This window comes from Capsella rubella, unplaced genomic scaffold, assembly GCF_000375325.1.
Source record: "Capsella rubella cultivar Monte Gargano unplaced genomic scaffold, Caprub1_0 scaffold_3, whole genome shotgun sequence".
NCBI lineage: Eukaryota > Viridiplantae > Streptophyta > Magnoliopsida > Brassicales > Brassicaceae > Capsella > Capsella rubella.
This window is the reverse complement of record NW_006238921.1, coordinates 5,948,028-5,961,119: the sequence shown is the minus strand read 5'-3', so window position 1 is coordinate 5,961,119 and position 13,092 is coordinate 5,948,028. Positions and strand designations below refer to the sequence as shown.

Here is a 13,092-nt window from a genome sequence, read left to right as displayed (position 1 = left end):
ACAAGCAAACAGTGACATACGTATGTTGAAAGAAAAACACATTCATAGGAAAGCATATGCATAATGCATTTAATCGCATGATACAAAAAATGCGTTAAACATATTCATATTGGACGTATCCTTTGCCCCCGATTATATATGAATAATGGTTTTTTCTTTTCATATATGAAGTAGATATCTCAGAGCACACGTGTGGTCCAGCAAGGTATGCGTCCCACGTGCGTATAAGAATGGTCAGTGGCTTGTGTATGGTTCGGACAGCGGCACACGACAGACTGTTGCATCATGGCGGAACTAAAACAATCTTTGATTATATATAACCCAAAATTGTATTTTCTTATATATATGTAGCTAAGTGTTCCCTGACATCCCTGTATATTTCTACGTTGGTTTAATTTTGAAGGTATTGAACAAAAAGGAGCTTGAAAAATTCACCATTTTGGTTGAAACTTATAACTTGAAAGTTTATTTCGCATCAAACGTAACTTAAAAAGTTTGATCCGAGGAGAAAAATGATTTGTTTCTTTGGTTTTCCTCTGCCTTAATTAAGTTGATACTGGCCGGCCATGTTGCTTCAACCATTAGGGATTAGAGAGTGAAACCACTAGATAATTGACATAAACAAATTTAAACAGTTTGCTACGTACACATACTAAAGCATTATTGAAGATTTTGAAGGAGAAAAATAGAAGTCAGATTGTTGTATTTTTGATTTGTTTTAGCAGTTAGAAAATAAAAGAAAACATTTAAGAACTTCTTTTCCCAAATTTATGCATAGGTTCTCGCGAATATTTCACATGGTTAAGAAAACTCTAATATCTATCTATCTATTGATCAGTAGAGTTTTAAGCTTTTAGCTCAATAGACAGTAGTAATTGACTTTTGTTATTCGAATCTACAAATATTGAACTAATTGTTTAGCTAGTAGACTCGTTTAAGGATGTAATTAATTGAAACCTCATGAAGAAGTTTTTGTATATCTATCTGTTTTATTATTTCCACTTCATTATATGATTTTCTTATAATTTGTCTTTTTCTCTATTAGGTCGCTTTTACTTTTTACTCTATTTTGACTATACGTAGAAATGATCATAGAACCACAAGATTGTGCGGATAAGTAAACAATTGATGCATCACTACGGCCTCGATTGGTAACCATGATTTAGGAAAAAAATGAGAAGCAATGTGACATTTCTCTTCATTCCTCAATTTTTTTACCATTTACAAGGAATCATTTTTCCACATCATTCCTCTACATTCCTCACAAAATGAGGAACAATAGAACAAAAATGTTCCTCCCCAAAATTGATGAGGAACAAATGGAACAAAAGAAAACAAATATTAAAATTCGTTTTTTATTTTAAAATAAATAAAAAATTTATTTATTAATAATATTTTAATCTCATGATATAATATTTTTCATATTTTTATCATGTATTGACATTAAAAAATATTTTTGATATGAATTTCATGTTAAAAAATCTTACTACACATTATTTAAAATTTGTATGGATAGTAAAATATATTTAAGAGATGTTTATATCATAAATAACAAATAAAAAATTACTATAATCTATAATAGGTTAATATAAATGATTAATTTTTAACATTAAATATTTAAATTCATTCAAAAATATATTTTAAAATTAGTCAAATTCATTATATATAAATTATATCTAGTATTATTATTAAAAGTTGATTTATTTAATCAAATATATTATAAAAGATAGTGTTATTGTTTGGTTACCATTTATTATTTTGTTCTTCTCTGCATGTTTTCCTTTCATTCCTCAAAAATGGTTTATTCCGTTCCGTATTGTTTTTTTTGTTCTTTTTCCTTTTGTTCCTATAATGGTTAACAGTAGAAGCCTACATCTATCCACTATTTATGCTTTATAATCTAAATTACTCTATCAATTCCTTGAAGTTTTAACAAATTACTTTAGTTTTTTTAAACAAGTCCATCAAAATTTAGAAACCCTTCTTTTGGTAATTTTTTAAAAAACTCATTCACAAAAAAACCATAAATTTCTGGCATTTTCTTTATTTATACTTCCTCCGTTCTAGATTCTAGAATATATAATATTTTGAGCAAATATACACATATTAATAAATCATTTAAGTTTTGCTTATTTCTAAAAAAATATTATTTAATATCCTGTTTAAATACAACTCAACCAAAAAACAAACAATTTGCAGGATATAAATTGATAAGACAATATTTAATTTTGTATAAATTTGTGAGAAAAAATCATCTATTTTAAAGAAAAATTTAAACCTAAAAGAAATAGTATAATTTCGTTGTTTCAAAAGACAGAAAATATGTATAGTGTGATCGAAACCGACAACAAAGTGCTTAAATAGTTGACAAAATAAATAAATAAAGTGATTGGAATAAGACCAATAAATAGTCTTTATTGACAATCAACCATTAAAGAAGAGGTTAACCAAAAAAAAGCAGCTTAAAGGTCATAGTGACATTACACACACACACACACAAAAGAGAGTCTACACACGATTACGCCAAAATCATTTGATCCATGTGCTCTCCTCTTTTTTTCATTTTCTTTCTGTTTGGTTTGGTCGACACATATTTACTTTGATCAACACACAAATGAAATTATAGTCAAAAATAAACTGGTAAAAACAGTTAACCCGGATCCTCCACTACATCCTCTTCTGAAGTATATCTAATCAAAGATTTTCATTGTCTAGCCAATTGAATGCACATGTGATGTGCAACCAAAAATATAAGTGTTGGTGGGGTTTATTAAGGGTTTCATTTTTGTACAAAAGTATTTGAGGAAAAAAAAAAAAAAGAGTTTGAGATAATGTAAAAACCCACATGACATGTGTCAGAAAAAAACATTATTTTTTCATGAATTTTGCTTCTTATTTTTCTTTTTGGTATTTACTAATATTCCTCCAAAAATACTACTACAACAGTTTCACCAAAACAAGTGCCTTTTGGCCGTCCAAAAACAAAGAGGTAGATTTCAGTGCCTTTTCTTATTCAACTTCTTTTGTTTTTGGGTTTCCGAGTAAAAATTTATACTATCAGGAGAGAATCAAATAAATAAGTTGGCCAAAAATAATTAGACTGATCGATTTATATACCACACTGTATTCAGTGTTCACCTTTTAAGGCTTTTAACAGAAGAAAAGATATATACCCATCTGCTCAGAATGGGGCATGTGAGTCATCATGTTCATGTCTTTATGTCTTTCTCAACCATGTGATTGTGTTAACTCTTTTAGATTTTTTCTTTACCTTTTCTGCATCTCCAAAATCTAACCACATACCAAAGTAAATCCAAATACCATATACAAAAGAAGAAAGAAAGAAAGAAAGAAACAAGCTTACACAAGTGTTGTTGTGTTGTCATAACTCATAACAGATGTGTTTAACAAAAGAGAATTAATACCAAATCCCAATCACCAAACCTAACTTACAAACATAACAAAACAAAAGCTCTAATTATGCTCTCCATTGTTGTTGCCATTTGCCATATTCATTAAATTTCACCAAACACTTGAAATAGATTTTGTCATTATGTATAGTTCTCTTAACCAACAAGTATTGTAAAACCAAAGCCAGGGTTACTATACTAATCACAATCTGAAAATGTGCTTCCACGATTATCAAGAAACTGAAATTTATTACGATTACAGTAATCAATCACTGTCTTCCTCCGGCACTATTTAGAGAGTTTCAAGAAACAAAAGGCTATACATGAATATGTTCATGACGATGACAATGGTAATTGGTAAAAATAAAAAGAGTGGGTTGAATAGTAAAATTACTCAAACAGCAAACCAAATACAGTGAGAAGAAGAATAATAATACGAAAAACAGTTTTTTTTTTTTTTTTTTCTTAAATGGAAAAAAAAAGAGAAGACAGTTTGGCCAACTAACCAAGCATATGTGTTTGTCCCCCTTCATGACCTGGCGGCGGCGGCGGAGGAGAAACAGAGTTGACGGCGGCGAGAATCGCAGTCATAGCACGAATCTGCATCTCCATGGCAGCAATATAATCAGTAGTTTCTTCTAAAACCACAGGTAATGTTTGTTTACGGCAACCTGGAACTAAACGGCTCAGAACTTTCACTTTCCTCTGTACAGCTGGCAATCCTTTAGCCTTTAGCCTCAAAACCGTCGCTCTCTGTTTCTTCGACCTCATACTCCCGGTGGTCAACGTCTTCGTCGTCGTCGTGGTAGGGTTTGAGATTCTCTGCCGTTTATGTTTCCTGAATTTGAGTTTCACTGCTTTCGATAGTATCGCTCGACTCCACAGTGTTTTACCTCTCGCCGCCACGGCTAAAGCTCTATCAGCGACTTCGCGCACGGCTCTACCGCCACGTGGAATCGACGACGACGACGACGGTTGTTGACTGATTCGTAGCTCTCTAAGAGCACGAACTAGCTTCGTCGAGTAGATCTGTTGGTGCTTCTCCGATCTCCATTTCTCCACCGATGTCGACGGAGATGAATCAGCAGACGACGGTGGAGATTTCTTCCTCCGCTTACGACGAGAGCGATCGGAACTAGAGCTCATCGTCGTCGTCGTCGTTGGTTGAATAAGCTGATTCGATACGGGAGAGATAGACTCCATAACCGCCGATGGAAAAAAGTCTCTGAGCGAGTTATCTGATCAGAACAGAATCAGAATTTAGAAAACTGTTGGATCCGAATCAGAGGATCTATAAAGAAGAAGAATTCGAAAAACAACAACAGAGACGAAGCAAACGGGAAAGAGATCAGAGAGATGATTAAGAGAGGAGATTAAGGGATTAATAATTACCTTTTTTGGGGAAGGGAGAGAGGTTGGAGAACGGAACGGGACGGAGGAGAAGGTGGGAGAGAGAGAGAGAGATGAGGTGTCAGATTTGTTGTGGAACCCCAAAGTGGGAAGGAAGACGATTCCTTTTTTTTTTTTTTTAATTTAAATATATAAGAAAGAGAATGAAGCAAAGTATCGCATTTTTATACACATGAAGAAGAAGAAAAACAAAAAAAATCAAAAATTTACTGTGGTGGTTCCTTTGCTTTGCTTCTCTCCCATATGATGTGCACTATCTTGTTGATTATATTATTGTTATAATCCTTACTTTCATTTTTTTATAATAATAACACAATACTCTAATTTTGACAAAAAAGGTTAAAATAATCTTCTTAGCCAAATCATTTGTTTTTGTGTTGCGGTGCTAAAATAGTGTTCACCACTCTTGTTATTGATTAGATTCAAATTCGGTAGTGACTGAGTGGATTGTAAACGATATAAAGAAGTAAATGATCATTCTATTTTTAAATATACACTTGTTATTAACATTGTATATACTTTTCTATTTTTAATTTTGATTCACTGATTCTTTTTCAAAATTAAAAGTTGAGTTGTTAGCTATGACAAAAGTGTAATGTATTATTTTATAAACTAGATTATAATTTATTTGTACTACTTTCTTGTAAGGGAAATAATTCTCCATTTTTAGTTTTTTTGTATAGGTTAATTTTTCATTTTAATCAGGAAGTAGCAAGAGTTTCAAAATCCATCTTATATATATTTTTAAATGAAAAAAAAAATAAGGTCACAAATTTTATACATGGACCAAAGATTATTTTGCCAACTCGACATATACAAGTAGACTATTGTGGATTTTTCTCCAAGTCAGGCTTATGGTGAAATAAAAGCCCATTATTATACTACAAAGGCCCATTGTGTTTGATATTTGCGGCCGAGAACTTAAACCCTAATAAAGACCTAAAATTCGTATGTATAAATACGAACACTTCCGGCAAAAACCTAAAATTAAACACTTGTTCTCTCTATCACTATAGTTTCATTGAGTTTTGCTGTGTGTGTTTTTCTATGTTTCTGATCTTTAAAATGGTTTTATTTTTCAAAATAATTGGATTCGCTTCTCGGATTGAATTTCCTGTAGAGTTTTTCAATATTTATGGGATTGATTTTATCTTAAAAAAGAGAGGCGATAGATTTTTGCAGGGGCGTTGAGTCGCTTCGCCTATGTTTTAAACCGGGCATAGCGAATAAGCTCGTGCTATATTATCTTAATCAGCAATCTTCGTTTTTTTTTGTTGTTATTTGAAGGATCCTATGATGGCATGTAATCTTTGAGACCTGATTTTATTACTGATGAAACGCTTTAAGCATTTTTACGCTGAGGATCCTGATATATTTTTCTGTATTTTGTCTTTTATTTTGAGAAAAGATGATGATCATGCACTGGGCTCTGAGAAGTTGATTGACATTTGACTTCTTTTTGATGGATAATGCTGCCTAGAAAGCTTTTTCTGATTTTCCTTATTACTTTCGATCCTTTTTTGTTTTGAAATTTACTTCCGAATATGATTTTCTTGACAATATTCTTTTAAATGATTAATAGTATGATTGAGTTTATCTCTTGTTTGTATTACGACCCCGAAGCAAGCTGAGCATAAGTTAAATAACGAAAATCTGATATGCTCTCTAGGTCTGGAGTTCATAATATGAACATCTCAACTAAAACATTCGATCCTAAAATGTAAAATATGACGAGTAAGCAATGGTTCGAATGGTAAATAAAGTCGCAGATGAAAAATCGAAAATACGCAGTGATGGATGAGAAATTCCCGTGGGATTTAGTAAAGACAAGTGAGAGTCAGTAAAATAACACTTTGGATTAAAAGCTTGATGTTACAATCGAGAATGGTATGGTTACTTATGTTTCGTCAATGTTACAGAGTACAAGACTTACAGTCATGATAAAAGGCACAAACTGTAAAACAACTGCACGTAGTCTTTTGATGAACGGCTAGTCGTAAAAAGACTTGGTATTCATCAGGACATAAGCTATGCAAGACTTGAAGAGAAACACCAGAGTCACAAACATTGCCGCTTAATACAAGAGAACTCATTACGATGTTGTTTTCCATTTTTTTTTGTCTTTGTTTTTAGATGTTGCCCAGTTTTTTTATTGCGTTCTAGGCAAAAGTCATATAACCAAGTAAGAAGAAACATTGTTGTAAAATGTCTTTTTGTTGCTTTTCAGTGTTCAAGAGCACTCCGTATAGAGACTGATGAGTCTTGTGTTGAGTTGATGTGGCCTCTCGATATGACGTCATGGTTTAAGAACACCACTATGACCGTGATATCATCATGAAAATGTCGCCTCACTTTCTTGTCAATTTTCCTTAGATCTGTATATCTCATTTCACGTTTCCTCGCTGCCTCGTGAAGAGCCGCCTTTATCAGTCTCTTTGCACTTCCCTGTAGAGAGGGAGAGGGAGAGAAAACACAATGCAACAAATCAATCATAAATCTAAGACCTTGTAATACTCATGTTTCTTATGACTTAACTCACTAACACTGTAATCTAACACTTATCCAGACCCAGAAAAGCCATTTGGAAGAACCCTTAAAATCGGATCCTTAATGTGGGGAGCAATATAACACTATCGGCGAACTACTAATCACGGCAAATTATCTAAAGAGAGAAATTAAACTAGAAACTTACAGCACGGGGATGGTTATGAACAATCTCAACTGCTTTTTCGTTTGTCAAATGTTCCCAAAGACCATCAGATGCAAAAATGAGAAACGAATCATTAGGGTGCAGAGGATGAGAGAGTATGGTCGGTGTTGCAGACATTAATGGTCTCTTCATTGGCTCCGCAAGTCTGAACTTTTGACTGATTGGCTCCTTGTTAAATTCTGGCCGCTTCATGTACATGTCTCCTATAGACCTCGAAACCTATATAAACATTCAATCAAAATTGATCACTAAGACAGGGAATGATCAGTAAATCCCAAGAGCTGCATGATAAAGCTGGATTAATTACTAGTAACTAGACATCACAAAGAGCGTAAGACCTATGTTTTGCTTGTTCAGTGAATATGTAGGGAAGTTCATCATTAACCCTGCTCATAAATTACTTCCTTACTTGCTGATTTTCAAATTGTTGTAAGGATTTGAACTTCTTAGACCATGATGGAAATTTTCTATAGCATATATAATTTGGGACAAACCACTCAAATACTAAGAAAGAAAAGAAATCAATCTTTCTCTTCCCAAAAGAGCATGAGGAGCCAGAAACCAGCTATAACCAAATGTACAACTAAATGGAGAGATAATATCCCAACAACTTGAGCCATGGCAAAGTGTCTGAGAAAGAAGGAACAAAATCCAGTGCAACACATTGAATCCTGCTCTTCTGTGACCTAATTATGTCTAAGGTTGCGTTTTTTTTTGGGGAAACTAACTGAAAGAGAATAAGAAACTACCTGAATGATGCCCTTAACTCTCCAAACTCCATGCCTGAACACAACGATCTGCGAGTCATCAGGATGTAAATCCTTAAGTTCCCAACGAATATCCTCGTTATTGGCATTGTGTTCGGTCGACAGCTGGATAGCAGAGAGTCCGCCACAGTTGCCTTTCTTTCCGAGAACAACCCGTGAATCTCCAAGGCTTGCCACAAAAAGAGTATTTTGATATATCACTCCAACTAGACAACAAGTGCCAACAGTTGCCAAATTTGGTATTTCTTGCCAGAGCTCTGACACAATTGAAGCGAATCCTTCTTCTGTCGCATGAAAGGCTCTTTGGATTGTCTCTCTTGTCACAACTCCTTGCGTTTCCGCTGATATTTCTGCATAATCATAAAGCCTGAGAATTTCCAACATAAGAGAGGCTCAACCTCCTTTCATAAAATGTACAGTGCACTCCTAGATGACTTAGGCCAGGTAAGGACTCAGGACACTTCACTATCAATGCAAAAGCCAGGGACCCTTAACTAGATGCTGTTGGCAAAGCATAGATAGAACAATATCAAAGAACTAAGATGTTAAATGCAACGAGTCCTAAGTATCAAACCGCATTATACATAGGAGCCTACTCATATCTTAATTTTTTTTTTGCTGTTTCTGCAACACACAGCATGAAGTTTTAAAAGTAAAAGACTAAACTGGGCAAAAGACTGTAGCTACAAACTTGCATTTAGCTCAATGGGAGCCTAAAAGAGATTAAAAAAAGTCAAAGTACCTAACTTTGTTGACCAATCAACATCTTCATCACCAGGACTTGAACAAAACTTTTAGAACTAAGTCAACGGATTCATCTAAAATATGTAATTCCGCAAAACCCAATTCAGATAACTCAAGCTCTAATGTGAAAATGACGAATCACAGAGTTGAAGAACCGAAAGCAAGCAAAAGACTTTGGAAACAATCACGAACCTCGGAAATGGTTAAAGAGATGATCGCAGACGTAACGTGCAGCTTCAGGACCACCATGACCATCGTAAACACCAACGAAGGTCCCGAAATTACCGGATTCGATCTGGCTCTGATCTTCAAGAACCTGATTGGCCTGAATCACAGCCATGGAGAATTCTCCGCCGCAATATTTACCGAGATCACGGAACCAAAGCAACCCGTCTTTGCCTTCAGCACCGCCGCCGCTTCCACCAGAAACGCCACCACCACCCGATCCAGCCTCGGAATTATCGCAGATGTGCCCGAATGGCTTGAAGCAGAGAGAAAACAGATTCATCAATGAACCTGACATTCAACATCTCTCGAAAACCCCTGACCCCAAAACCCACTCCTCAGAACCGTAAGATTCAAGGGGGGTATAAGATAAGGGTTCGATTCAAAATCAGAGTAAAAGGAGCGGGATTGGGGATGGAAACGAGGTTGGATATAGATCGGGGGAAGAGAATGATGATGGGAAGGAGAGAGAGAGAGAGAGAAAAGAGAAAACCCTAGGTCTTAATGGAAGGGAAGATGCGCAGGATAAGATGCCAGGCGTACGATAAGGTGGTAGGCGTACGTTAGTTGATGACGACGATGGACGTGTCTTGTCCGGTCGTGGAGGAACAAAGAAATTCTCGCTTGTAATTTTTTGTCTGATGAGGAGAGCGATCTCTCCTTAGCTGTCCGACCATTTCCTTAGCCTATACTATTACAACTGTTACTCCATCCATCCCAACCAAAACAAACAAAAATATAATAAACTATACAATTATAAACTTTAAGTATATGTTATACAATTTTAAGAAGATGATGAGTTTCTCATATTTCTGTACAACATTGTAATTAGTAAAATCTTCACCAGTCTAATTTTTCAAAGTAAAATGTGTTGAAGATATGTTCACTTCCACTACCCTATAAAAAGCCTTCCCACGCGCGGGGACTATAGTTCTCTTCCATTCACCCAAGTCTCAACATGTGTTTAACTATCTACCGCTAGATTCTGCACTACGAGTTTGACTCACTCAGTTTCGTCCTCATGGAATTCTAGTCTAATGTATGTTTATGGAGTGTGACTCTAGCCTATGATTTAATGGGACACGTCACTTGGTGGAATACATTAACAAAGACCCGAGTTCGTAATCGTATCATATCATCACATTGTATATTTTATCGACATTAAAAATTGAATATACCTGAGAATTATATTTCTAAATAAATGTTTTGCCTTGAATCGTACTAATTTAATTAAGATATATATTAACGTAGTAGATAGCACAACCCATGTCGAAGAAAAGGTTTGTAGTACAATGAGTGCCGATCAGTTCAATCCAGAGATCGATTAAAATGTTGTTTAATTAATTTACATCTTTTTTCTCTTTTTTTCTGTGGCAATAGTACTAAATAGTACATGTATGGGAGATTCATTCGATTAATAACTTGATATAACACTTCTTTTAGAACTGAAAAACTTATTAGTCTTTTAATATATGATAACCAACAACAAGGTATGTAAATGTAAGTATGAATGAAAAAGCTCCTTGTAGTCAAACATTACAATGTTCTGAATAAATAACGTTAGTACGTTACAATGTATTGTTGTTTTGCTCCAAAAAATTTGGATTTGCGTTCCAAGGAAAGCAAAGATCAAATACGATGCCGGGCGTCTTGTTAATAACCTTGCAAGGTCCTTCCTTGCGTATTTTCCATTCGCATCTTCTGCACCCAAACTCTTTGAATTCTTTGTCTCTACTCTGTTTGTAGATATCAAAATAATGGCTTTCACTTTTCCCCCAACTAAATCTACAGAAAAACAAAGTCCTGCCAAAAATATCAGGTTTGAATCCAAACGACCACGATCCACCCGGTGGTAAACTCCGGAATCCAAGGTCATCATCCCCTGATTTGCAATGGTACCGTAGCCACAAACCGTCTCCAAGATCATTGTGAATCGCCACTGTCGTCCTTTTCTGGGCTCGAGACGTAGTCGCACTTACGAACACAATCATTACTAACAAAGCTAAGCATGATTTTAGAGAACCCATGATTCTTTCAAGATTTTTTTTATTTTTTTTTTTCGTTTGTGTTGGTAATATTGAAGTTTATGTTAGATCAATCAAACTTATACTTCTCTGTATTAATGCTGTAATTATAGTTCCGTAACATGTTAAATTACACTAGGGTTTTATTTGACCACACATTTTCCAAAATGTTATTTTTGATAAATACAGTTTCCAAATTTATGTTCCATGAATGTTTGTTTTTTACCAAAAACATAATAATTTGATCCATATATATATTTGTTTTCACCAATACGAATTCCTTATTCAGCTTCGTCCAACTGAAACGTATATTCTCCACGCATTTGTTATTTAGCACAACCTCCTCTTCAAATCTGTATATGTAAACATAATCAGTTGTAATATCCTTCATAATTAATAATATATATACAACTCAATTCCATCTATTCATATTGACTACACACTATGGCAACATACTCGATTATTTTAAATTTTTAATGTTCTGTTCTTTTTTGTTATTGAGAACAATTATTTAGTATGTTTTATAATAATTCAAAAATAGGAAAACTATATATAAAAAAATATTTGCTATCTAAAAGAAGGACATTACACAATTGCTTCAAGAAGATACTAGTGATGGACCCGCACGTACGTGCGGGGTTAATTTTACAAAATTACGATTTTTTAAGTAGATGTTATTTTGGTAAAATTTTGTTATATGAGTTTATTTGATAAACTATATATAGACATACAATTGTAAAATATAGATATTATATTACATAATACAATTTCAAAATAATTTAAATGAAAATGATAAATGATATTACATGTTTATTTTTTAAACTAATCAAAACATTTCTAACTATTTGCTTAGAGATGTTAAATCGGATTTGAGTTTGGCTTTAGTTTGAATTGTTTTATGTATATTTTAGAATGGAAAACCCGTCCTATCCCTTTCCGTCTCGTCTTGACTCGTCCCGTCCCACCACGCCCCGTCCCGTCCCGTCTTCTATCTATCATAAAATTTCTGTCCCATAATCGTTTCTTTTTAAAACATAATCATTTGCCAATGTTTATTATAAGAAACTTGGTAAAAGATTTAGACGGGATACCCGTATTCTTCGTTTAAATATTTATTTTTATTAAACTAATAAAAATCTAATTATCAATCTAAGTCACATGCTCCCACAATTTTCATTCACAAGGCACTGTCTATAATCCTAGCATACAAAATCCTTGTTCGATTTTTAATTTATTTGATCTTTCAGTTTCATCTTTATTTCTCATTACTTTCTTCAATTCAAAGATTCATGTTTTAGCCTTTTTGTTTTCTAAAGATTTAGGTATTTCTATATTTTTTTAATACATGTATTTATTGTAGTTTATAATCCGTCATTTCATGTCTAAATATTTGAAATAAATAGGAAAGTGGAAATTAAATTTAGCAATTTAAATTACATGTCCCCGTATCGTACTCGTAGTTTTATATTTGAAAGTTGAAAGTGAATTTAACTTTATGATCGTGTCTCATAACAATTATATCTAATCATTTTTTTTATGAGAAATAATTCAGACAATATTTGTTTTCGAATTATATGTTCCCGTCTCGTATGCATTCCTATAATTTTATATATATATATTTAAATAAATAACACCATTTACATGTAACTAAATATAATTTTAATATATGTAAAATTTCATATAATCGTCTAAAAGTAGAGATTTATACGCCCCAAAGTTGAAGTTTGTTCAATATTTTGAGATTTTGAGAATTAAATATAACTACCAATTTTTTTTATTTCAACCGGTTATCCAAAAATTAT

The 13,092-nt window shown here is 33.6% G+C and overlaps 3 protein-coding genes and 2 non-coding genes across 5 annotated transcripts; 2 read left to right on the top strand and 3 right to left on the bottom strand.

Moving 5' to 3' along the window:
• Nucleotides 1-3,620: 3,620 nt before the first annotated feature.
• LOC17891030 (transcription factor bHLH147) lies at nt 3,621-4,956 on the bottom strand. Its single transcript, XM_006298401.2, has 2 exons — nt 4,803-4,956; nt 3,621-4,648 (listed from the first exon to the last, which is right to left on the bottom strand). Exon 2 carries the CDS (start codon nt 4,611-4,613, stop codon nt 3,912-3,914), a length of 702 nt encoding a protein of 233 aa, XP_006298463.1. The 5' UTR covers nt 4,614-4,648; nt 4,803-4,956; the 3' UTR covers nt 3,621-3,911.
• Nucleotides 4,957-6,109: 1,153 nt separating this feature from the next.
• LOC111831762 lies at nt 6,110-6,185 on the top strand. Its single transcript, XR_002834898.1, has one exon. It is a non-coding gene; the product is annotated as a small nucleolar RNA R66 (small nucleolar RNA).
• Nucleotides 6,186-6,224: 39 nt separating this feature from the next.
• On the top strand, nt 6,225-6,317 carry LOC111831782. Its single transcript, XR_002834918.1, has one exon. It is a non-coding gene; the product is annotated as a small nucleolar RNA snoR118 (small nucleolar RNA).
• A 369-nt stretch (nt 6,318-6,686) lies between these two features.
• On the bottom strand, nt 6,687-9,888 carry LOC17891918 (probable protein phosphatase 2C 42). Its single transcript, XM_006297823.2, has 4 exons — nt 9,234-9,888; nt 8,280-8,647; nt 7,513-7,749; nt 6,687-7,265 (listed from the first exon to the last, which is right to left on the bottom strand). The coding sequence occupies exons 1-4, from the start codon at nt 9,562-9,564 to the stop codon at nt 7,044-7,046; spliced, it is 1,158 nt and encodes a 385-aa protein (XP_006297885.1). The 5' UTR covers nt 9,565-9,888; the 3' UTR covers nt 6,687-7,043.
• A 946-nt stretch (nt 9,889-10,834) lies between these two features.
• On the bottom strand, nt 10,835-11,293 carry LOC17892577 (S-protein homolog 2). Its single transcript, XM_006299089.1, has one exon. The coding sequence runs from the start codon at nt 11,291-11,293 to the stop codon at nt 10,835-10,837; it is 459 nt and encodes a 152-aa protein (XP_006299151.1).
• Nucleotides 11,294-13,092: the final 1,799 nt, after the last annotated feature.

Excerpts from the sequence above, each read along its gene's own strand:
- LOC17891030 (XM_006298401.2), bottom strand. The coding sequence starts at position 4,613 with ATGGAGTCTATCTCTCCCGTATCGAATCAGCTTATTCAACCAACGACG.
- LOC17891918 (XM_006297823.2), bottom strand. The coding sequence starts at position 9,564 with ATGTCAGGTTCATTGATGAATCTGTTTTCTCTCTGCTTCAAGCCATTC. Across the intron at positions 8,648-9,233 it reads TCTCTTTAACCATTTCCGAG|AAATATCAGCGGAAACGCAA; the intron begins GTTCGTGATTGT and ends ATGATTATGCAG. Across the intron at positions 7,750-8,279 it reads GAGTTAAGGGCATCATTCAG|GTTTCGAGGTCTATAGGAGA; the intron begins GTAGTTTCTTAT and ends ATGTTTATATAG.
- LOC17892577 (XM_006299089.1), bottom strand. The coding sequence starts at position 11,293 with ATGGGTTCTCTAAAATCATGCTTAGCTTTGTTAGTAATGATTGTGTTC.